General features: G+C 46.5%; 1 protein-coding gene across 1 annotated transcript in view; it reads left to right on the forward strand.

Annotated features, from left to right (window-relative positions):
* The window catches only part of PLD1 (phospholipase D1), a 127583-nt gene that overhangs the window by 80429 nt on the left and 21968 nt on the right, over positions 1–25186 (forward strand). Inside the window, exons 10-20 of the mRNA XM_056849495.1 lie at positions 370–519; positions 2655–2738; positions 8055–8136; positions 12925–13035; positions 13996–14202; positions 15557–15791; positions 16847–16975; positions 19205–19323; positions 19570–19683; positions 24336–24446; positions 24913–25001. Coding sequence (XP_056705473.1) covers positions 370–519; positions 2655–2738; positions 8055–8136; positions 12925–13035; positions 13996–14202; positions 15557–15791; positions 16847–16975; positions 19205–19323; positions 19570–19683; positions 24336–24446; positions 24913–25001 — 1431 coding nt within the window. The remainder of the gene's footprint in view (positions 1–369; positions 520–2654; positions 2739–8054; positions 8137–12924; positions 13036–13995; positions 14203–15556; positions 15792–16846; positions 16976–19204; positions 19324–19569; positions 19684–24335; positions 24447–24912; positions 25002–25186) is intronic.

Below are 25186 nucleotides of genomic sequence, written 5' to 3' on the forward strand. Positions count from 1 at the left end.
AGTAGGTGATGTGAAAGACCCCTGCCTGAGACCCTGCTGGTCTGAGTAGACAATACTGCCTTTGATGGACCAAGGGTCTGATTCAGTATAAGGCAGCTTCATGTGTGTTCATGTGCTCATTATTTACTTAGTATTTGTCCTTTGCAAAATGCTTTAGGCCATTTTGGTAACCTTAATAGCTATTGGAATTGCTTTACATATTCAGTCAAATCTGTAAATCTGGATCTGTTCATTGTCATGTAGTCAGGTTGTTTGGCTCAGATGTTTGCTTTTTCAGTGGCCCAAGCTCAGTCCCCAGCAACCAAACCATATGACCGGTCAGGATTACCGGGGGACTGGATTGTATGATTTCTCTCTTTCTTTTACTAGGTCTCTGATTCTGAAGTGCAACAGCTACAGACATGCTCTCTGGTGGGGCCAAGGAATCGAAGAATTCATTCAGAAGAACGGCAAGAACTTCCTCAAAGATCACAGATTCGGTTCTTATGCAGCCGTCCAGGAGAACACGTTGGCAAAATGGTGAGGGCCCCATGCTCTTGTCGTTTTTCCTAGGGTGGAGATAAGATGATGGGGAAATGCTTTACCTATTGAATTTTTACTTCTCATACATTGGTTGATGGCAGAAGTTCCAAAGGGTAGCAGTAGAACAGCTAGAATGGAGTCCGGTAGCACCTTAGAGACCAATAAGATTTTTGAGGTATAATCTTTTGAGAGTCAAAAGTTCCCTTCCTCAGTTATCTGACGAAGGAGAGCTTTGACTCTTGAAAGCTCGTATTTCCCAAAATCTCGTTGTTCTCTAAGGTGCTGCTGAACTCAATACTAGGAAAAAAGATGGCAGTCCTGTCTTCTCTGAAGCCATGAACGATAGAAGCTTGGTTGTTGTTTTTAAAGAAATGAAAGTATCTTCAAGATGCTAAGAAAAAGTGTTGGGTAACTCACAAGCATTTCTGGGCTTCTCTTGGCAATAAGCACAGCATCCAGGGATATTTAATTGGAGTAGGGACATCTAGCTTCTGCATTCTGAGGGTTGTTCTGTTCTCCAGACAGTTAACCGTAGGCTGGAAGTATATATTGCCACATAAAGCACCTCCTTAATTGGTGGTCAGACTCTAGAGCAAGATTCACATATAACAACAGCTTGTCATTACAGGAACGAGCATGAGTAATCTTTGGGCCTGCAGATGCCCTCTCTTTCCTTGCTCACTTTGAGTGCAGATAGGAAATTAAACACATCCTCTTTCATGGCAAACCATGGGGTTGGATCCTATGATTCTCCTCTGCTAAGCTGGCTCTTAAATTGGATCCTTCCTTTAAACCGGACTTCTTCCGGTGGTGAAAGATTTCCTCTGGCAGAGAAAGGCTTTCTTAGTTGGAGGAAGTCTTCCTCTGTTGGAGGAAACGTTAGCAGAAGGGAGTGATAGGATCCAACTTTACGAGTCGTAAGATCCAGCCCACTTTGGGGGGTTTTCCATTTCACCTCAATACGTTAATAATAATTAAGTGCCATCATGTCGCAGCCAATTTATGGAGACTGCTCATGGGGTTTTCAAGGCAAGAGACAAACACGGGTGTTTTGCCATTGCCTGCCTCTGCATAGCAACCCTGGTCTCCCTTGGAGGTCTCTCATCCCAGTACTAACCGAGACCAACCCTGCTGAGATTATGAGATCTGATGAGATCAGGCTAGTCTGGGCTATTCAGGCTGCATCATCTCAATCATTTGCAGTTTACTACTGGTTTAGAGGGCAGAGAGACAACCATAGTTTGTAACTCTGATGAAATAACAAATCATGATTTTCTGTGAAAGCATTTCATTTCCTGGCTATGCATGTGGGAAGAAGGGAGTGGGGCAGAAGAGAGCAGGGAACACCTGAGAAGTCCCCAGACTCATTCCCATTAAAATGAAGCTGTGTTTTGCGATTAGGTGAGAAACCTGCTGGTAACCACGAAGCAGTGGAAGGCTGAAAAGTTCACCTGTTCTGGAGCATACAAAACCCAAAGAGGGGCACAACACAGTACAGAGTATCTCTTGCAGCTTTTGAACCCCATTTGTTTTCCTCAAGGCTGAAAGCTCTTTACCACACCCTTCCAAAACCATCTGCTTCACGGATCAGTGTCTTTTATGCATGGTTGTTTTCACACGCTGTCACCCCACCAACAACTTTGGGTCTTTGTGTGCATGCCGTTTCCGACCGTCAAAGATTGCCTCACTCTCCCCATGCATTTCCCTGCGTTTTGCCCATGTTTTCAAATTAGAGATAAAACAGGTCTCTGAAAACGCGGGGAAAGACAGGTGGAGAATGAGGCGACTTCTGATGGTCAGAAATGGCATGCAGAATCAAAACAAAGACCCGAAGTCACCAGAGGGGTGACGGCGAGGGAAACAGCCATGCATAAAAGACCCAGGTCTGGTTCACAGACCACTTGTTTTACATCGAGTCAAGTGGATTTTTTGGTTTTTGGTTTTTCAGGCAGGTTCGAGTGGATTTTTTTGTTTTTGTTTTTTCAAGCCAAGGAAATGTTCTGATCCTTTGCTTCCTCATTTCCTTTTGATAAGTTTCATGAAAGAAATCCTGGTTTGGGATAGTTTAATTTAGCTGTCTGCTCCTTCCTGGCCTTTTCGCCTTAGAAATAAAGTATTGTCCTTACTTTTAGGTATTTGAACGCAAAAGGTTACTTTGAAGATGTCGCCAATGCCATGGAGGCTGCTAAAGAAGAGATTTTCGTCACAGACTGGTGGTCAGTATTTACAAATTCAGCGTTCTTTTTCCAGATGTACCTCCTAGGAAATATTCTAACAGTGCCTCACTGTTCAGAGAGCTTTTGGTGTGGAACGTTAACGGAGAGTCCAGATGGTTTGGCAGCAGAGTCAACCGACTTGGAGAGAGAGAGAGTTTTGATTCAGAAAGCCTCTTGAAGAGACTTGGCTATGCAAACAAAGCAGAAGCAGCACATTTTGAAAAGGCCGAGGTGGCTTTAGAGCCGGCGCTGTGTGAAAACGAGAATGGTTGCAAACTCTCCTCCCTCGGGCTTCGGCAGCCAAATTCAAAGCTCTGGAGAATCTTTGAACAGACAGATGCAAGAACGACGACAGAGTGGATAAAGCTGACTCTCAGTTCCTGACTGGAACTCAAATCAGCTAAACTAAAGGCCCAGCGAGACATGGCAGGAAGGCCACAGGTCTGGCCTCGTTCATGCGTAAAGCAGGCGGGTGGGGTTTAAGTTTTGTATCCGAAGAAGGCATGGATGAAGGGAACTGGACCCTCCCTCCTGCTTTGCCTGGCCTTCCAGATTGGGCATTTTTCACTCCACCCGACTCACTTTTGGTATTAGGACTGAGCTGGAAGGAAAGCGCCTGAAGTGACAGAGCGAGGAATGGAACTGTCGTTCACTTCCCCTCGCTTATGTGTCAGTAAAAACCATAAAATCATCGAAGATACCCAGTCCGGTGGAACTAAGATAAAAAAAAGGAAAACCAAAGATCACAGCATAAACGGCATGAAGGGTGGAGCAGCCTTATAACTTGGGCGGCCAGCAGTACAGTCCCACGCTGTTATAAACCCATCGACTTCAATGGAGGGGTGGATTGGGAGGGGGAAATTGCCCTGAAAAGGGGCCCTGGCGGTGATGTGGACTGGTGGACTCTGATCTGGAGAACCGGGTTTGATTCCCCACTCCTCCACATGAGTGGCGGATGCTAATCTGATAAACCAGGTTGGTTTCCCCACTCCTACACATGAAGCCAGCTGGGTGATCTTGGGCTAGTCACAGTTCTCTCAGAACTCTCTCAGCCCCACCTACCTCACAGGGTGTCTGTTGTGGGGAGGAGAAGGGAAGGTGATTGTAAGCTGGTTTGATTCTCCCTTAAGTGGTAGAGAAAGTCGGCATTTAAAAACCAATTCTTCTCCTCCTCCTCAAACGAAGGAGGGAGCCTGCTTGACCAGGCCTCAGCAGGAGGTGTCTGCCATGCTGTGGGGTGAGGCGCGCATGTCAGTCAGTGAGGTTGGGTGGGTAGGCTCCTCATTGCTTTGAGGCCAGGCTAGGCAGGTGTGGCCCTCACCGCTGAGAAGCCAGGCAGGTGCGGGGAAAGGTATTTTCAGCGCATTCTTTGGCATGCTGGGCTTGAGGTAGAATGGGCCAGATTCACCTCCATCTTAGAGCAGTGTTGGATCACGCCAGCCCTCTTCTTTGTGCTGGGATGGCCCTGGTGGGCCAATGTCCCACCAGGCCTTTTCTCTTAAAGGCCAATCCGCCCCTGCTTCGAAGAAGGAGAAGAAGAGTTGGTTTTTATACCCTCCCTTTTCTCTACCTTTAAGGAGTCTCAAAGCAGCTTACAATCACCTTACCTTCTGCCCCCCCCCACAACAGGCATCGTGTGAGGTAGGTGGGGCTGAAGGAGTTCAGAGAGAACTGTGACCAGCTCAAGGTCACCCAGCAGGCTTCATGTGGAGGAGTGGGGAATCAAGTCTGGTTCTCCAGATTAGTGTCTGCCACTCATGTGGTGGAGTGGGGAATCAAACCCGGTCCTGCAGATTAGAGTCCACTGCTCTTAACCACCACACCATGCCTGCTCTTAGAAGCCTGCGACTCAGCTTAGGATAGCACTTGTGAGTGCCACAAGTCAAATTCAAATTGTGAAATAATGTTACGCTAACACACACTGCACCCTGACCTGGATGGCCCATTTTGCAGATGGGGTACTCCCCTGTGGTTTTCCATGAACAGTTCTACTATGCTGCCCTGACCTGGATGGCCCAGGCTAGCCCGATCTCGTCAGATCTCAGAAGCTAAGCAGGGTCAGCCCTGGTTAGTATTTGGATGGGATACAACCAAGGAATACCAGGGTTGCTGTGCAGAGGAAGGCTCTGGCAAACCACCTCTGTTGAAAACCCCAAAAGGGATCGCCATAAGTCGGCTGCGACTTGACGGCACTTCACACACACACACACACACACACACACACACACACACACACACAACGCACACTGCAGTACACACACAGTCACTGCCTCCCCCCCCAATTTCTTTTATTTATTTATTTAGTCCTCTGTGCAAACACCGGGACATTACTGACCCATGGGGTGATGTCACATCCCGACATCTACTAGGCCGACTATGTTTTACAGTGTGGTTTTCCATTGCCTTCCCCAGTCATCTACACTTTACCCCCAGCAAGCTGGGTACTCATTTGACCGACCTCGGAAGGATGAAAAGCTGAGTCAACCTTGAGCCGGCTCTCTGAAACCAACTTCCGTCAGGATCGAACTCAGGTCGTGAGCAGAGCTTGGACTGCAGCACTGCAGCTTACCACTCTGCGCCATGGGGCTCCTATTCGCAATTTCGTAGTATGTTTTTTTTCTGTCCCATTGGTCCCGTTGAATACATTAGAACCTACTAAGAACGGAATTGTCTGCGCAAGTCCAGCCTCTTCTTTCTTGGGATGATGTTCAAGTTCCGTGGCATCTTGGGTTGGATCCAAGACTTTGTTTTCGGCTCTCGCCAGGCACTTCTGCCGATGGAGCAGAACTTTCCTGCCTACCCCCCTCCCCCTGCAGTCCACTGAACAGCCTACAATGATGCTTCTGGGGGACATGAGGGGCACCCCCCCCCCAGGAAGAGCATATGAGGCAAACTGGGGGTCTGTAGATGAAAGAGGGAAGTGGTGGAAATTACCTCATCCCAAAGTTAGTCTAAATCCAACCTATCAGCTTTTGAGAATGAAAATAAAAAGGGAGAATGTTGAACGGGCTATTCAGTGTGTGCAGAGACTTAGATTTTTTAAAAAATATATCAGATCATGGCAGCCACTCCTGATTGATTCATCCAGATGTTTCCATGTGTGCTTTTGGATTACAGCAGCTTTTGCTCCTCCTCAGGACTCGGTCTCCCAAAATGGGGTGACAAATTACTCACTGTGTGGTCTTTACAAACAATTGACGGTTGACTCAGTCGCAGATGTCGGCTGTTGCATAGACAGTAGCATTGTTCAAAGCCGTGAATAGAAAGTACATTCAGAAAATATATCGTTCCGAGGGGACTTGGTTTGTTTGTTTGTTTTAACACCCAGTAGCTAGGCTTAAAAGAGATACGCTGTTTTTGTAAATGTTGGTTAAGTGGGCTAGGGTAGAAGAAGAGTTGGTTTTTATATGCTCACTTTCTCTACCTTTTGAGGAGAATCTAACTGGCTTACAATCTCCTTCCCTTCCTCTCCCCACAACAGAGACCCTGTGAGGTAGGTGGAGCTGCAACTGTGACTAGCCCAAGGTGACCCAGCAGGCTTCATGTGGAGAGGGGAATTGAACCCGGTTCTCCAGATTAGAGTCCGCCGCTCTTAACCACTACTCCACGCAGGCTCTGGAACTCATTTCTTTAGTCTGGATGGTGGGGAGGAGCCTGCCTTTATGTGTAGGAGTGGGGAAACCAGCCCGGTTCACCAGATTAGAGTCCACCACTCGTGGAGGAGTGGGAAATCAAACATAGTTCTCCAAATAAGAGACCACCTCTCTTAACCACTACACCACACCGGTAGACTGTAGAGTGTGGACCTTGTAGCATGTGCTGGTTGGTGGGATTATTGTGAAGAACACTAGATTTGATGGCAGTTCTACAAAGTTTTTAAGCAAGATTATGCTTCTTACAGTTCAAGTCTCCTAAGCAAGATCTCTTGCTTGCTCAATTTCTGTGGCGAGGACCATGGAAATTCTAAGTAGGCCATGCTAGGCTGAAGTCTGCCCACCTGTAAACTAGGATACGTTGGGTCATTTTACCTGTCTTCCCAGCAGCCTTTCCAGGTTACAGTGCCACAAATGCACAGCTGTTCCTTATTTATTGGTGAGGGATCCAGGCAACTTCCTTCAAGAAAGCGCTTCTCGTTAAGAAATCTCAGGACAATTTGGTGTGCTGCTTGGCATGAGTGTTGACGAGCACATATGGGACAGTATACATGGTGCCACTGACATCAAGCAATGCCTCCCACCCATATCTGCACCATGCTGTGACACCACAGCTCAGCCTACAAAGAAGGGAATTGCTTGGGAGATGAAACCAGCTAGCCTAGAAAATCCCCTTGTTTGACAGCAACGTCCTCCCACATTCCTCCTTGTGAGTCATCCGAGCTTTGCCTCAAAACTTCTGCTTGACTTTCCACTCTTGAAAGGCTCTGCCTTAAGAGTGGTGAGTTTAAGCTCCCCTCTTTGCATCTTAAATTTCTCCCTGATCTGTAGCACACGTTGCACTTCCTTTTTGCAAAAGAGGATGACGTGAAGTGCAGCAATCTATCCCAGTGTGGTGTAGTGGTTAGAGTGTCAGGCTAGGGTCTGGGAGACCCAGGTTCAAATCCCCGCTCTGCCATGGAAGCACATTGGGTGATCTAGGGACAGTCATACACACACTCAACCTAAACTGCCTCAGAGGGTTATTGTGAAGATAAAATGGAGGCGAGGAGAACAATGTAAGCTGCTTTGGATCCCTGCTGGGGAGAAAGGTGGAGTATGAATGAAGTAAATAAATAAATCCCCTGGCCCGACTACTATTAGCATGGTTCCTCCTTACCTAACCTGTTTTATTGCATGTGCTAGATACCATATGGACGAAAACAGAGTCCTTGAAACAGGCTCCAGGATTGCTCCATAAATGAAAAAGCTACATGAGTAGGGTAGCCAGCTCCAGGTTAGAAAATACCTGGAGATTTTGGGGGTGGAGTCTGAAGTGGGTGGAGTTTGGAGAGGGGAAGGAATTCAATGCCATAGTGTCCAATTGCCAAAGCAGCCATTTTCTCTAGGGGAACTGATTTCTGTCACCTGGAGATCAGTTGCAATAGCGGGAGATCTCCAGCCACCACCTGGAGGTTGGCAACCCTACACAGGAGGCTTTGAATTAATTATGAAGCTGCCTTATACTGAATCAGGCAGTTGGCTTATTCAACACACAACTGCTGTCCAGGATTTCCAACTGAGTTCTGGGACCTGCTGGGTTTTCTTTCTTCTTTTAACAAAAATAACAAAAATTGAGCTTCTCAAACAGATTTTAACGTGATCGAAACTTTGGTTTCTGTAGGCTGAGCCCAGAGATATTCATGAAGCGGCCCGTGGTGGAAGGGAATCGGTGGAGGCTGGACTGCATTCTGAGGCGAAAAGCGGTAAGCGGGCTGAGCAGGAGGCCTGGATTCTGAAGGCAGTTTCCTGGGGGGGACCAGATGCTTTCTGACGCTGGGTTTAATATCCAGCCAGCATGGTATAGTGGATAAGAACAGTGGTTTGGAGCGGTGGACTCTGATCTGGAGAACCGGGTTTGATTCTCCCCTCCTCTACATGGGCGGTGGACATTAATCTGGTGAACTGGGTTGGTTTTGCCATTTCTGCATATGAAGCCAGCTGGGCGACCTTGGGCTAGTCACAGTTCTCTTAGAGCTCTCTCAGCCTCACCGACCTCACGAGGTGTCTGTTGTGGGGAGGGGAAGGAGACTGTAAGCCGGTTTGGTTCTTCCTTAAGTGGTAGAGAAAGTCGGCATATAAAAACCAACTCCTCTTCTTCTTCTCCGCCGCCGCTGACATAATTAGTGTTTGCAATGCTGGCAGGAAGCAATCTGAGTTAAAAACAAACAAAAGTAAAGGCAGAAAAAAGTCATTTGTGTTTGGGCTGGTCTTAAGTGGAGAAGCTTTTTTTGAGTTTTTTTTAAATAAAGATCAGTTTAAAAGGAACTGTTAACTGGGATACGTATACAGCTTGAGTATCCCTTATCTGGACTGCTTTGGACCAGAAGTGGTCCGTATTTCAGATTTTTCCATATTTTGGAATTTCTGCATATACATAATGAGATACCCTGGGGATGGACCCAAGTCTAAACACAAAATTCATTTATGTTTTATATATGCACATAGCCTAAATGTAATTTTAAACAATAAACATGCTCCTCTGATCCTGGAGAGAATAGGTATGCATCAAGGATACTAGTAAAAATGGATACTAGTCATGATGCATACCTATTCTCTCCAGGATCAGAGGAGCACACCTATTATATTAGGTGGTGTGAAACACAGGCAGGAGAATGCTGCAGTCATCTTGTTTGGGGGCTTCCTAGAGGAACCTGGTTGGCCACTGTGTGAACAGACTGCTGGACTTGATGGTCCTTCGTCTGATCCAGCATGGCCTTTCTTATGTTCTTAATATTTTTAATAACTTTGTGTACATTGAACCATCAATGGCACTGCTGAGGGCCTGTGAGTAATGCCTGTATACTGGCTCAAAAGGTCTGGATTTTGGATCAGTCCGGATATCAGATGTCCAGTTAAGAGATACTCCACCTGTATATGAAGCTGTTTTAAATCACGCTGGAGCATTGCCTAGGGGTGCCAACCTCCTGGTGTGGCCTGGAGATCTCCCAGAATTGCAACTGATTTCCAGACTGCACAGATACATTCCCCTGGAGAAAATGGCAGTTTTGGAGGGTGGACTCTGTGGTATTATACCCCACTGAGGTCTCTATCTTCCCCAAACCCCATCCTCCTCAGGCTTCACCTCCAAATCCTCAGGAACTTCTTAACCCTGTGTTGGCAACCATATCATTGGTCCACCTAGCTATAGTCCTGTCTGTAGCCCCTTGGTTGGATTTAGAAATGGCCTCACATGTATTACTTGGCCATTATATATATAACGTTGCTTTCCCAATGCAGTGAAATTACCTCTGGGTCCTGGCTTCCCCTCAATTTGCTAAGCTTCAGTAGTGCTGAATCAGACACTAGTTCAGACTAGGGCTTCCAGCATCTGGTCCTTTCAACTATAGATGCCAGGAATTGAACCTGGGACCTTCAGTATGCCATGCAGATGCTCTACCACTAAGCTAAAGTCTCCTTAGGATGGAAGAAGGCTTTAAGCATTGCTGAGCAGAGTGGGAAGATACCAGCCAATGTTTAGTATTAGTGTTTTCAAGTGTTTCAGGTGTTTTACAGTGCTTCAAAACGTAAAGTTTCTGCAGCCTTACAACAGCTTTGCAAGGTAGGCCAGTATTATTATCCTCCTGTGGCAAAGCGAATGGAGGATTGACAAAGGCCATTTCATGAGTTGTAGTTAGGGTTTCCAGGTCCTTCTTATCTACCAGCGGGAAGTTTTTGGGGCGGGGCCAGAGGAGGGCGGGGTTTGGGGAGAGGAGGGACTTCAATGCCATAGAGTCCAATTGCCAAAGCGGCCATTTTCTCTAGGAGAACCAGTCTCTATCGGCTGGAGATCAGCTGTAATAGCAGGAGATCTCCAGCTAGTACCTGGAGGTTGGCAACCCTAGTTGTAGTGAAGGCGATAACCGCAGCTTGCTCTTCACAGCTGGTATAGTATAAGAGCACCGTCTTGTCCAGATTAGATAAACCAGCCCCCGACCTTGAAAATCAAGGTTAGCGGTGACATCCTTTACTCCTTCTGGGTATTCCCTTTTGGATTTCACTGAGAATAAATTGCAACTGATAGGAGCAAAAATAATGCAGGTAGTATAAATTGGCTTTTCGTAAGGATTCCGTCACACTGCAGGGTGATTTATTGTATGTGTCTGCATCCAGAATGGATTCTCGTTACGTTGATAATGGTAGGCATCGATCTTCTGTGAGGAGATAGGGATCTAATTAGCAGAGAATATTATTTGGCTATGTTCATACTTTATTGCAGTGTTACTAGAACCATATCATTAAGCTTGTGGCGAAAGGTTTTTTCATTTCTGTTTTTTTTTTCAAATGGGTCTTTAAATCACGATCATGAAAGGTCTTTGCCACTGCACTGTAAGTGCATTTTTAAAGATCTTGTAGGTCAAAATGCATTATTCCCTTGAAGGAAAACTGACTCCTGCCTTGAATATTATCCTGCTCTTTAGGCCTGAACTGGAGATCAATAAGTCTGGGGGTTTCCAGGCACACACACACAAAGACACACACATTTAATATTTAATATAGGGGAGGGGCTGTGGCTCAGTGGTAGAGCATCTGCTTGGCCTGCAGAAAGTCTCAGGTTCAATCCCTAGAATCATCAGTTAAAGGGACTAGGCAAGTAAGTGATTTGAAAGACCTCTCTGCCTGAGACCCTGGAGACCAGCTGCCGGTCTGAGTAGACAATACTGCCTTTGATGGACCAAGGGTCTGATTCAATATAAGGCAGCTTCAGGTGTTCATGTGTTGAATAATAGAATTCTAGGGCACCAAGTGAAGCTGATGGTCAACAGATTCAGGACAAACAAAATAAAATAGTAGGGTTTCCAACCTTCATGTGGGGCCTGGAGACCTCCCGCTATTACAGTTGATCTCCAGACAATCAAGATCAGCTCCCCTGGAAAAAATGGCAGCTTTATGGCATTATACCCTGCTGAGATCCCTTCCTCCCCAAACCCCACCTTCCCCAGGCTGCACCCCCAAAATCTCTGGGTATTTCCCAACTCAGAGCTGGCAACCCTAGGAAATATTTATTCAATGAGTTATTAAATTGTGGAATTCCCTGCCAGAGGATGCAGTGATGACGAGAAGCATAGATGGCTTTAAAAGGGGATTGGACAGATTTGTAGAGGAGTGGTCCACCAAAGGCTACTAGCCATAGTGGCTAAAGGGAACCTCCAGGTGCAGAGGCAGAAAACCTCTGAGTGCCAGTGACAGGAGGCAATGTCCAGGAAAGACCTTGGCCTCTAGTCCTGTTTATTGGCCCTCCAGGACAACTGGTTGGCTGCGGCATGAAAAGGATGGTGGACTAGACGGATCTCTGGTCCGGTCCAGCAGGGCTCTACTGTGTTCACATAGAGAAGATGTTTTATTGTGAAGTGGTAGATAGCAGTCAGGAAGGTAGCTTCTTAAAATGCATAGACTCCTTGGTTTGTTTCAAATGCAATGCTCAACCATGATTTCTTTTAACGAGCCAGCATGATGCAGTGGTTAAGAGCAGCGGACTCTAACGTGGAGAACCGGGTTCAATCCCCCACTCCTCCACATGAAGCCTGCTGGGTGACCTTGGGGCAGTCACAGTTCTCTCAGCCCTCTCTCAACCTACGCAGAGGCAGGCCAAGGCAAACCACCTCGAAACATCTGTTGCCATGAAAACCCTGTGGGGTCACTATAAGTCGGCTGTGACTTGATGGCACACACACAGTTTGTGAAGCCATGATTTGGCTTGTACAGTCATTTAGATCACTGGTTTGAGAAACAGTAATTTCAAAGTCTTTGCTGATTTTCTCTGCCTCCCCCATTGAGGCCTGGCTGATATCCCAGCCTGCAAGGGCAGCGCTGGGAAAGAAGCCATGGCACCATGTTCCTATGTCAGGCAAAACTATTGTTAAGACTAATCCTCTTTAACAATGATTTCAGATTCCACCGTGACAGGCCTTGTCTAATCACAGATAGTGGGGTGGCCCACATTCAGGTGATCACGCTAAGCATGATTTCATGTGACGGCTGGACCCAGCCGTTGTTATAAAGGAAGTTGATAGCAAAAAATTGTCTTGATTTTCTCTACCTTTTAAGGAGTCTCAAACTGGCTTACAATCTCCTTCCCTTCCTCTCCCCACAACATGTACCTTGTGAGGTAGGTGGGGCTGAGAGAGCTCTAAGAGAGCTGTAACTAGCCCAAGGTCACCCAGCTGGCTTCATGTGTAGGAGCGGGGAAACCAACCCGGTTCACCAGAGTAGAGTCTGCCGCTCATGTGGAGGAGTGGGGAATCAAACCCAGATCTCCATATTAGAGTCCACCGCTCTTAACCACTACACCACGCTGGCTGTCATAAAAAGCACCCTGACTTAACTTGGCTTTTAGAATTCACCATTTCTGAGTCAATTCTGTGAACCTCTCACCACTTGGGGAAGTGGGGAGCATGTAACATGATGCTTTTTTAACCAAGCATGAGTTTTGTGTTGGCGGTCCTATGAGCGCAACTCTGCAATGTGTGTGGTTTTTTTTTTTGTCCTGACAGCAACAAGGGGTGAAAATCTTTGTGATGCTCTACAAAGAGGTGGAGCTGGCTCTCGGCATCAACAGCGAGTACAGCAAGCGGACTCTGATGCGCCTGCACCCCAATGTTAAGGTAACGATGCTCTGGGTGGCATGCGTACTGCTTGGTTTTGCTTTAGCATGAGATTCGCTAGGCTCTGGGCTGGGTGTACAGTTTCTCTGGAGTAGCAAGATTTGTTTTTTATACGAGAGGTCCCAACATCAAAATCGGGGAGAATCAGCCTTTGGGAGAAGGGGCCCTCCCTTAGTGGCAGAACTCCTGCTCTGCGCATAGAAAGCTGCAAAGAGATGGGATATTATTTCAGAGTGGCTAATCCTGTACTGCTTGAAATCCATCAGAAATGAAGCAGAAGATACTAGTGTTGACTTTTCGATGCCAGGGCTCGATACAGGAAGGTGTGAAGTAATAAACAGTGTTTCCGAGCATGTGTAGAATACTAATATTTCTGTCAAAATACAAAGTTCCAAATTCCCACTTCTGTCTCCTGTGTGTTAATGCGAAAACGCATGGTCGCTTTAGCCTCCTTTATTCCCTGTTTCAGCCAGGATTCAACCAGGATCAAACACATGCGTTTTCTCCGAACTGTGTTCGATCCTGGCTGAAATCCTGGCTGAAACAGGGAATAAAGGAGGCTAAAGCAACCATGCATTTTCTCCCAATGTCACTCTAAATTGTTCCTCTCAAGAGGAAATGTATTTCTCACTGCATACTAAGCTGTGCTTTCTTGATGTCAGGGCTTAACATGAGAACCTGTTTAGTTTTTTTAAAAACTTCATCCATCCATCCATCCATCATCCACCTTTTTTACTGAGGCTCAAGAAAGATTACACAATGTAAATCAATGCGATCAATAGGATATGACATCTAATGAGCAAAGTAATTGGACTAGGATGATAAAAATTGGAAATAAAGCAAAAAAAGTATTAGACATGATATGTTAACAATGCAGAAAATGGTATGATATAAGTAGAAGGCAACGAAGTAGGAGAAGGGTAATATCTGATTTAACTTGGGTGCCCTCTTTTCGTGTAGGTGATGAGACACCCAGATCACGTTTCATCTTCTGTCTATTTGTGGGCTCATCATGAGAAATTGGTGGTCATCGACCAGTCCGTCGCCTTTGTCGGAGGCATCGACTTGGCGTACGGTAGGTGGGATGATAACGAGCACCGGCTGACTGACGTCGGCAGCGCAAAACGGATGAACGCCACAAAGTCCCCGTCTTCAACAAACCTTGCCGTACGTATGATGTCAACATTCCTACCTGTCGGTCTCGGAACATTTACGAGATGTAGATTCATGATGGTAGACCTCAGATTGTTTCGACATTCAGGTCGATTGTAGCGAATTCCCATTTAATGTTGGTGACAGGAGCTATTCCCCAAACTGAGTCCATTTTGTTGCCCAGTTTTGCTTTGAGGACCACAGACAGAGAGCTTAGTAAGTAAAGCTCCTGGCTTTTCTTAAAGCGATATATGTCCAGCTGATAGGGGCAATTCATATACCTGGTGGCCACCATGCAAAAATTCTGAAGGGTATGCAGGACTTCCAGCAGTCTTTTTATTTTAAGTGTTTTTATTTTCAAGACTTCCCCCAATCTTGAGGTACAGCTGGGATCTCATAGAAACACTGACTGCTTTATCCTACGTGGGCCTGTGGCTGTTGCAAATTATACAGTAGTTGTGGTCCTTTTTTTTCTATTTGCTGTGTTTGCACAGATCACAGCAATCACATCTCCAGTGAGGGCTGGCCCTATAATAAGGTTAGCTGAAGCTGTGGCCTCAGGTAGCAAATGGGGGTGGGGGGGGCAGCTTCATTTTGTTCCTATTCTCTTTACTTTACCTCCTGCTGCCCCTTCCACTCAGAAGCTGGAGCGTGATGTAGTGGTTAAGAGCGGTGGACTCTAATCTGGAGGACCCACTCCTCCACATGAAGCCTGCTGGGTGACCTTGGGCTAGTCACAGTTCTCCCAGAACACTCTCAGCCCCACCTACCTCACAAGGTGCCTGTTGTGAGGGGGGGAAGGGAAGGTGATTGTAGGTGGCTTTGAGACTCCTTAAAGGTAGAGAAAAATGGGGTATAAAAGCCAACTCTTCTTCTTCTTCTTCTTCCCAGCAGGGCTTCCCAAACTACCACAAGGAGCCCTGTTGTTCACACTCAGCTTGTTGCGCTGTGCTTCAAGACATTGGGCGGGGGGAGTGGGGGACAAGGAGAGGAAGGCTTATTAGCTGTTCTGGCCTCTGGGTGGGAGAGGCAGGCAGCAGTGGCCGGGGTGGGGGGAATGTCCACAGGCAGCACCTCCTTAAGCCACCTCTGTGTCCGTTCCTCACATGGAAGTACCTTACCGACTCATCCATTCGGCACCTCCATCAGCACCACTGTGTGAGCAGACTGCTGGACTTGATGGACCTTGGTCTGATCCAGCAGGGCTTTTCTTGTGTTCTTATGTTCCATTCGATGCCAGCTGGGAAGTAGTTGAGGAGAGTCATTTTGATTCTCCCTCCTGCTTTCAGCCAGGGCACATTTCGTGGAAGACTGTATTACATTCTCTCTTCCACCACCACCCCGAGCTGAGCAGCCTGACTTTTAGCAGTCTCTTATCTCTCCTCAGTCGCCAACTGATCTGGTTCTACCGCCAGCTCTCAGCCCTGAGACCCAGCCCACACCAAAGCTGCCCTTGAAAGAAAACAACGATGACACACCAGATTTGTCAAGAATGAAAGGGATAGGGAAAACCAGGAAATTTGCCCGGTTCAGCATCTACAAGCAGCTCCACCGGCACGGCCTCCATCACGCGGACAGCGTGAGCAGCGTTGACAGTGAATCACGTGAGAGATACCTTTTTGTCCTCTTCCTGGACAGTGAGCGTAATACTGTACAAGATCAGGAGATTTGGGAAGCCAAGGTTGCTTCTAGCGTGGTGTGGTGGTTAGGAGCAGTAGACTCTAATTCGGAGAACTGGGTTTGATTCCCCGCTCCTCCACATGAACGGCGGACTCTAATCTGGTGAACCGGGTTGGTTTCCCTACTCCTTACTCATGAAGCCAGCTGGGTGACCTTGGGCCTGTCAAAGTTCTGTCCGAACTCTCTCAGCCCCACCTACCTCACCGGTGTCTGTTGTGGGGAGAGGAAGGGAAGCAGATTGTAATCTGGTTTGATTCTCCTTAAAAGGTAGAGAAAGTCGGCATATAAAAACCAACTCTTCTTCTTCTAGGGCTGGGAGGAGCTACTGTGTTTTTGTCAATGCTGTCCTGTGAGAACCAGCATTAGCTGGCTGGGACCCGTGGGAGGGAGGTCTTTTTCTGCCACCTTTCCCCAGCCAGGTGAGGCTAGTGTTGACCTTACTAAACTAGAAGGCCTTCAAACTAGACTGAAGAGGAACGGTGTTTGTCGCTAGGTTCCTTGTTGCTTTTATTCCTGTGTATGTTTAGAGGGTTTTTTTGGTCTTTTTGTACTTTTAAACTAATTTATTGGACTTGTTTGGTCTGATTTTAACATGTGCCACCACCTGGAGCATCTTTGTTGGGACAGAGCAAGGTTTGAGTCCAGTAGCAACTAAAGACCAGTATGATTTCCAGGGTATAAGCTTGCGATAATCAAAGCTCCCTTCGGCAGATACCTGCCGAAGGGAGCTTTGATTATCGCAAGCTTATACCCTGGAAATCTTACTGGTCTTTAAGTTGCTACTGGACTCGAACCTTGCTCTTCTACTGAAGACCAGGATGGCTACCCAACCTGAAACTTTGATGGGACAGGCAGTCTAAATAAATACATAACCTCCTGCCGGCCAGACAGCAGCTTTCGTCTGTGCTGTGCCGAGAGTATTCTTAGCAAAGAAACTCCCCGAGAATCAGAGTTATGTGTGTTTAATTTGCTTGGGCAGATAAAGGCTCGATCCGCAGCTTAAAGACGGGCGTCGGCGAGCTCCTTGGGGAAACACGGTTCTGGCACGGGAAGGATTACTGCAACTTTGTCTTCAAGGATTGGGTTCAGCTGGATAAACCCTTTGCTGGTAAGTGCCGTGAAGAGGGGGTCCTTTCCTCTATCTGCCCTGGGTATGCTCTTTCCTTCTGTGATCAGAGAAGCCTCCCCCAATTTTGAGCCAGCGTGGTGTAGTGGTTAAGTATAGGCTTGGAGTGGTGGACTTTAATCTGGAGAACCTGGTTTGATTCCTCACTCTTCCACATGAGCGGTGGACTCTAATCTGGTGAACCGGGTTGGTTTCGCTACTCCTACACATGAAGCCACCTGGATGAGCTTGGGCTATCTTAGAGCTGTCTCAGCCCCACCTACCTCACAGGGTGTCTGTTGTGGGGAGTGGAAGGGAAGGTGATTGTAAGCCTGTTTGATTCTTCCTTAAATGGGAGAGAAACCAACTCTTCTTCCTCCTCCTCCTTCTGGTGTTGTAGGACTAGTTCAGTCATTATCCAGGAGCTGCCATTTCTATCTTCTCTGAGCCTGAAAACAGGGGGAAAATATTTTTAAAGAGCATTTCAACTGGCTTGAGAGAGGTCTTATGTCTCATGAGGTGTACTCATGTTTCTTTTGCCCCGCTATCCCCTCTGGTTTCGGAAACAATACACACATATGCAGAAACCTTTTTTCAGAGCTGGAGATAGGATGAGTGTGCACATCATGGGTAGCGATCCCTTTCCTGAACATCCTTCAGTTCTGTGCAGAAAATACTATCGGCTCTTCCCAGTCTGGTTATGGCATATGCAGGCCCAATCAGTGTGTGTGTGAGGCCTTATACTTCAGTTGGAGCAGTATGAGAAAGGAAGAGCCACCAGAGTAGAGAGCCAGCATGGGGTAGTGGTTAAGAGCGGTGGTTTGGAGCAGCGGACTCCAGAGAACCGGGTTTGATTCCCCACTCCTCCACATGAGCGGCGGAGGCTAATCTGGTGAACCTGGTTGGTTTCCCCACTCCTACACACGAAGCCAGCTGGGTCACCTTGGGCTAGTCACAGCTCTCTTAGAGCTCTCTCAGCCTCACCTACCTCACAGGGTGTCTGTTGTGCAAAGGGGAAGGGAAGGCAATTGTAAGCTGGTTTGATTCTTCCTTAAGTGATAGAGAAAGTCGGCATATAAAAACCAACTCTTCTTCTTCTAGTCTGGGAGGAGCGGTTCTCTTCCTGGATGCTGTTTCTTGCTTCCAACACCTTTGCTTTCTTAAATGTTATGAATAGAAATTGAGTAAGGTATTAGAAATCAATGCAGTCTTGAGTAAGGGTTAAACTAGATGCGGCAGCATCCTTGTGGCTGCCGCAAGGATTCCGTCGCCATTTTAAATTGCTGTGAGGGGCTGATCTCCCCCAACCTTACTAAGTGCCAAAACAATCCCCCCCAGCTTTTTCAGCGCTTCAAAAGGCAGTGGAGGCGGGGGGAGATAGTGCTGAACAGCAGGCTGAATCAGGATTAGGTCCCTTAATACTTGATAACTACTCCAGACTTTGAGACATCTTTATGACTATGAAATTTTGAAAATTTTATTTATGGCTGAAATATAACATCTCCTCATTTAAGAGGGAAACACACATGGGGATTAGTTTTCCATTTGTATGGAAGCCTAAAACAGACGAGAAAGTCTTGCAGTTATATATATTAATTGTATAACAATTAATAACTGCAAACACAACATACCTACAGTCATAAAGATTTTTAGAAAGTTATGAATATTTGTAGTCTGGGACTGTGATTGTGTTGACCACTAAAAAAGGCCATTTGGCCAAAACTCGTTTGTTCTGGTCAAAGTCTAATTCTGTGATTTTATGTCTATTTGTGTTGTATGTTTACATGAGCCTGTTGGTTTGGTAGGCTATTGCAGGGACGTATATATGTTATTGATTTTAGCCTGTAATAAATATATACATATTTTGTATTGACATAACCTTTATATTGTATAACATTTGGCCTTGGATGTTTTTTTTTCTTGACCTTTGGGTACTTAATTCGATTAGGCCATTGTGCTATTTTAAAATCACTTTAAAATGGTGAGGCTGCCCTCATGGTGGCCACGAGGCCCTAAGCTCCAAAATAAAATCGAAGGAAACTATTACAAACTAATCAGGGGGAGGGAGCAGGGAAAGTGAAGAACTAGAAGCAGGTTTTTGGGGTTACCGCTGCAGAGGGAAGGTGAGGCGAATGCTTGGCTGAATTAGAAGCCCTTGTGTGCAAGGACGTTTGTATCTTGTCTGAATAGCCTCTAATGCTTCCGGTGGGCACTGTCTGTCTGTCCCCATAGACTTCATTGATCGCTACACTATGCCAAGGATGCCGTGGCATGACGTCGCCTCCGTTGTGCATGGCAGAGCGGCCCGCGATGTAGCTCGACATTTTATTCAGCGCTGGAACTTCACAAAGGTGCGTTTGCATTGGCAGTCTCCAATTCTTTTTATCAGAGATGCCGAGAATTGAACCCAGGGAGCTTTTGTATTCAGACCTTAGTAAAAGTCTGCTTGGAGTGAGGAAGAGGTTGATGGGTGAAACCACTCAAATGAAGGAAGGGGGAAAGCGCTTATAAACCTCCCAGCGTCACACCTAGCTTGGCTCTAAATCTGATGCAAAGTTTTGTGAATTTAAATGAGTTTATTTGTTTTCATTTCGAAGATCATGAAACCCAAATACCGATCCCTCTCCTATCCTTTCCTGCTGCCAAAATCTCAGCGAACAGCCGATGAGTTGCCGTACCAAGTCCCTGAGGCCGTGTATGCCAACGTTCAGGTAGGACAGATGTCTGAAATGTTGTACTTCTATCTGCTGTGTAGGATGGTTTAAGACTTGTCTCATGAGAAACCTCATAAGAGAACTCTGAACCTGAAAATTCCACCAACAAATCCCTTTTTCATTTAATAGGCTACTAGCTTAAGAACATAAGAAAGGCCATGCTGGATCAGACGAAGGCCCATCAAGTCCAGCAGTCTGTTCACACAGTGGCCAACCAGGTGCCTCCAGGAAGCCCACAAACAAGACAACTGCAGCAACATTGTCCTGCCTGTGTTCCACAGCACCTAATATAATAGGCATCCTCCTCTGATCCTGGAGAGAATAGGTATGCATTGTGACTAGTATCCATTTTGACTAGTAGCCATGGATAGCCCTACCCTCCATGAACATGTCCACTCCCCTCTTAAAGCTTTCCAAGTTGGCAGCCATCACCACATCCTGGGGCAGGGAGTTCCATAGTTTCACTATGCGTTGTGTGAAGAAACACTTCCTTTTATCTGTTTTGAATCTCTCACCCTCCAGCTTCAGCAGATGACCCCCAAAATGGATACTAGTCATGATGCATACCTATGCTCTAAAGTATCAGAGGAGCATGCCTGTTATATAAGGTGGCTTTTCTTTTGTTCTCATGTTCTTTTCAAGCAGTGCCCTTGTATCGTTTTCCTCAGGAAACAGTCCCCTGCCCTCTGCGTCCCACTTTTGGCACTCTCTCTGTATGTGTAAAGAGTGCATACATAAATGGAAAAAATGAGAAGGGACTCTGTGATACCTTTGTAGAAATGCAGCTTGTAGCAAGCAGTGTCCTGTTCCCCAATCATGAGACAGCAAGCACATTTGTTTGATGTGCAAGCCAAAGGGCAAAGGCACTCTTAAGAACCAGAAACTTAGAGCAGGGTTGTTCTGCAGAGGAGCCAGAAAATCAGCTTGCCGTGAAATTGGCCGAGAAACGCGATTATCTAAAGGCGATTTAGGAAACCCACAGGCTGCTGGTGGACATTCTGAGGGGTGAGTCGGTCTAGGAAATTATCCCTTGCAAAATTGCATTTGTTTCCTCTCCGACGACTCCGGGCAAGGCAGCCTTCTGAGACCTGCCAAGGGAGGACATTCCCGAGCCGCAGGTGCTAAACACCTGCTTCCTTCCCTAATTTCCATTTCGACTAAAATAGCTTTCTGTGCATAGATGCAGATAGTGAGTAACAGTCAGATGCATGAGTGGGAGAATGTTGTTGAAGAGGCTGCTAGTTCAGTTACATTAAAGCTAGCCCCCCAGTTAGTAGTGCGGTCCTGTGCAACCCTACTCCATGGAAATAACACTGCAGGGGATTGATTGCCTTGCAAAGCAGGGTCAATTCTAAACGGCTAAAGTGGAGAATTAGGCATTGGAGTGTAATTTCTAATGTGTTATAATTACGTGCTGTCAAGTCACAGCCAACTCATGGCAACCCCTCAAGGGGTTTTCAAGGCAAGGGAGGAACAGACATGGTTTGCTGTTGCCTTCCTCTGCATAGCAGCCTTGGTCTTCCTAAGTGGCCTGCTATCCAAGTATTAACCAGGGCTGACCCTGCTTAGCTTCCGACAAGCTCAAGCTAGTCTGGGCTATTCAGGCTCTTGGCATGTTATATAGTGGTGAAAAGTGCAGTCAAGTCACAGCAGTGGTTCAGTGGTAGAGCATCTGCTTGGCTTTCAGAAGGTCCCAGGTTCAATCCCCGGCATCTCCCGTTAAAGGGAACAGGCAGGTAGGTGATGTGAAAGACTTCTGCCTGAGACCCTGGAGAGCTGCTGCCAGTCTGAGTAGACAATACTGACTTTGATGGACTGAAGGGTCTGATTCAGTAGAAGGCAGCTTCATGTGTTCATGGTAACCCATTGTGGGGTTTTCCAAGCAAGAGACTAACAAAGGTGATCTGCTGTTGCCTGCCTCCGCATCATGACACTAGTATTCCTTGGAGGTCTCCCATCCAAATCCTAGCCAGGACCAACCCTGCTTAGCTTCCGAGATCTGACGAGATCGGACTAGCCTGAGCTGGTAATATGGGGGAAAAGAGATTATTAAAGTTGAGCTTTCCTTTGGGATACGTGGCGGCTTTTATTTATTAGATTGCAAGTCACACCATTCGAAAGAACTGAGAGTGAGGAGTTGGCTATCTGCAAAGGTGATCCTTTAATTTGTGGGTTGATTGTTCAAGACATTAGTTTCATAATCGAGCACTCAGGCGGCGAAGCACATTTTTGCAAACACGTCCTATGATTTCACCACCCACTTTAATAACAATTTGTTTCTGGTGTCTTCGTTCTGTTGTTGTTGTGAGTTGTGCCTGAGAAGAAAGCGCACATAATGTGCATTTGGGTTACTAGGAGACAATGTAAGGAATCTTCGTCACGCCAGGAATGCTGGTTGGGTAGGAGAGGTAGAGCTTTGTACCAAACGGATGCGTTGGATGCTTTTGTGCCATAGCTGTTTGCCCCACAGGGGAAAATTTATACATGCTTGTATTGTGCATGTTTGTCTTCCCTGTGGGGCAAATATCAGAAGCAACAGGGAATCCCTGCTTGAATCTCCCACTATCCCATGGAGTTTGGTCCTTACTGAGGTGGGTGATTTCCTGTCTGGGCTGTACCAAGCTTACAGGTGATCACATTATGAAGTACTCTTCCATATGAATAATTCCCTGCACACAGAAAACTAAGAGAGTTGGCTATGCTGGAAGAACCCTTCTCCCTGACACACTCGTTTTCTGAGTGCAGGGGGTTTTTTGGGTACAGAAAAGCCATTCAGTCATGCGGGCCTCCACCCAAAGAAGGTCCTATGTCTCAGCAGTGAGAACTAGGCCTCAGTACATCCTTTTTTTGTCCGGCTGATTAGAGAATTCAGCAATGGGAAATGCAGGGGTTGTGGCTCAGTGGCAGAGAATCTGCTTGGCGTGCGGAAGGTCCCAGGTTCAATCCCCAGCATCTCCAGTTAAAGGGACTAGGCAAGTAGGTGATGTGAAAGACCTCTGTCTGAGACCCCAGAGAGCCACTGCCGGTCTGAGTAGACAGTCCTGACTTTGACGGACCAAAGTTCTGATTCAGTATAAGGCAGCTTCATATGTTCATATGTTCAGTCCTAGAAGTCACTGTGCCTTCTCCAATAAGACTTAGTTGCTCAGGGAGAAGCAGGAAGATGTTCCAGTTAGGAGTCTGCATTCGTGGACCGAGTGCATTTCTCTGTGATGCTGCAAGTGATGCTGAAAATGATCCATCTTTCCTGACCTTTATGAGCTGACAGACTGCACTTTCATCAGATCAGTTCTCCGGCTAGACAGTATTTATCTCTGAACTGAGCAATTTCGCCTCGCGCCCTGGGAAGCTTTATCAGCCATCACATATAAAATGAAAACAATTGATTTAATCCTTGCTTGACGTACAGAGTACTGTTAGACAGGCCAAATTCACTGACAGGGTTGCCGACCTCCAGGTGGGGCCTAGAGATGTCCTGGAATTACAACTGATCTCCAGACTACAGAGATCAGTTCCTCGGGTGAAAATATACCTGCTGAGGACACACCCCTCCTCAAACCTTGGCTCTACCCCAAAGCTCCAGAAATTACCCAACTGGGAGTTGGCAACTCTACCTGGCAGTCCTTGCTAGAAAAAGCTCAGAAGTGGCCCTTGGTCATTAGAGTGAGGTTGAAATAAAAAATTAGGATCCCAAAGAGCCCAATTATATTGCCATTTTGCACGTTACGTTGGCATGGTAGACTAGCGAGGTTTCAGATGGCACAGAACTATTTTGAAGCAAGAGTTCTTGCATGAGGATGAGTTCTATGCTGCTCAAAAGTGTCATGAAAGTACCCTGTCAGATTCAGACACCTTTATTGGTATAGTAAAATAGCAACGAACCCTGTCAAACATGGCTGTTGTTGGGCAATAAAATTCTGTCCATATTTGATCTCTATCCAAAAACTACTTTGAACAGTGTTGTTGCAGTATCATCATAATTATTGTACGGATATTGCCCTACCCTAGCAAGACGCAGAGCCTGAGGGTCAGGGGAACCAATTGAGAACAGAGAGTGGGATGTGGTAACAAGGGAGGTAATTAGTGTTGCCAACCTCCAGATACTAGCTGGAGATCTCCTGCTATTACAACTGATCTCCAGGCAACAGAGATCAGTTCCCCCAGAGAAAATGGCCCCTTTGGCAATTGGACTTTATGGCATGGAAGTCCCTCCCCGCTCCGAACCCCACCCTCCTCAGGCTTCGCCCCAAAAACCAGGTATTTCCCAACCTGGAGCTGGCAACCCTAGAGGTAATAGAATCAAGTTATGGGGACCTGAAGAAGCAGACCAAGATGAATGAAGGCATTTGAGTGTCTACAAATCTGTGTGTGTGTGTGTGTGTGTGTGTGTGTGTGTGTGTGTGAAGTTCTGTCAAGTCGCTTCTGACTCATGGCGACCCCATGAATTAATGACCTCCATAATGTCCTATCGTTAACAGCCTTGCTCAGGTGCTGCAGACTGAAGTCCGCGATTTCCTTTATAGGGTCAATCCATCCCATGCTGGGTCTTCCTCTTATCCTGCTTCCTTCAACTTTTCCTAGCAGTTTGCAAATTTAGCTCCCACCTGAATTTAGAAATAAGATTAAATAGCTGATGGTTCCTTTCCTAGGTGCTCCGCTCTGCTTCTGACTGGTCGGCTGGGATCAAGTATCATGAGGAATCCATCCACACTGCTTACATTACTGTAATAGAAAATAGCCAGCACTACATATATATTGAGGTAAGTAGCACACCTGTGGGGAGAGCAAGACATGTGAGCAAGCCTGTGTTTTTTGAGAGAGAGCCGGCATGGTATAGTGGTTAAGACTGGTGGTTTGGAATGGTAGACTCTGATCTGGAGCGGTGGAGGCTAATCTGGTGAACTGGGTTGGTTTCCCCACTCCTACACATGAGGAGCTGCTGCTGCTGCTTCTTCTTCTCCTTCTCCTTCTTCTGGTGAACACTAGAGAGGAAGATCAGCAATGGATTTTGGCCAAGTTGTCTTTCAAGGATGCTTCTGTGCCATGGCCAGTCTTCTCATCAAGCTGTTTCCAAGAAGCTTTCAAGAATCCCTGGGGTTTCCCAGAACACAATTTGAAAATCGCTGCACTGGCAGATGCCGTAATATCAGATAACTGCGCAATAACAATGCTATTAAGAGCAAGATTGTTTTAGGTTTCTTTCTGTTCTCTTTTCCAATCCTTTAGAACCAGTTTTTTATCAGCTGCGCCGATGACAAAGTGGTATCTAACCGGATTGGCGATGCCATCGCACATAGGATTCTGAAAGCCCACAGGTAAGCTTCCTGGGGGAAAACACGGTCTAGGGTGCAGTGAGAAAGCAGAGGGTTCCAGGACGCAGAGGTAAAAGAAGAGGTACACTCATGAGAGTGATTGTGCAGATCACATACTGTATGCAGAATTTCTGGAATCCAAGGCGGAAGTTTCCATTGCAATATAGATCGCAATTTACTTTTCATAT

This window comes from Euleptes europaea, chromosome 5 (genome assembly GCF_029931775.1).
Source record: "Euleptes europaea isolate rEulEur1 chromosome 5, rEulEur1.hap1, whole genome shotgun sequence".
Classification (NCBI taxonomy): Eukaryota; Metazoa; Chordata; class Lepidosauria; order Squamata; family Sphaerodactylidae; genus Euleptes; species Euleptes europaea.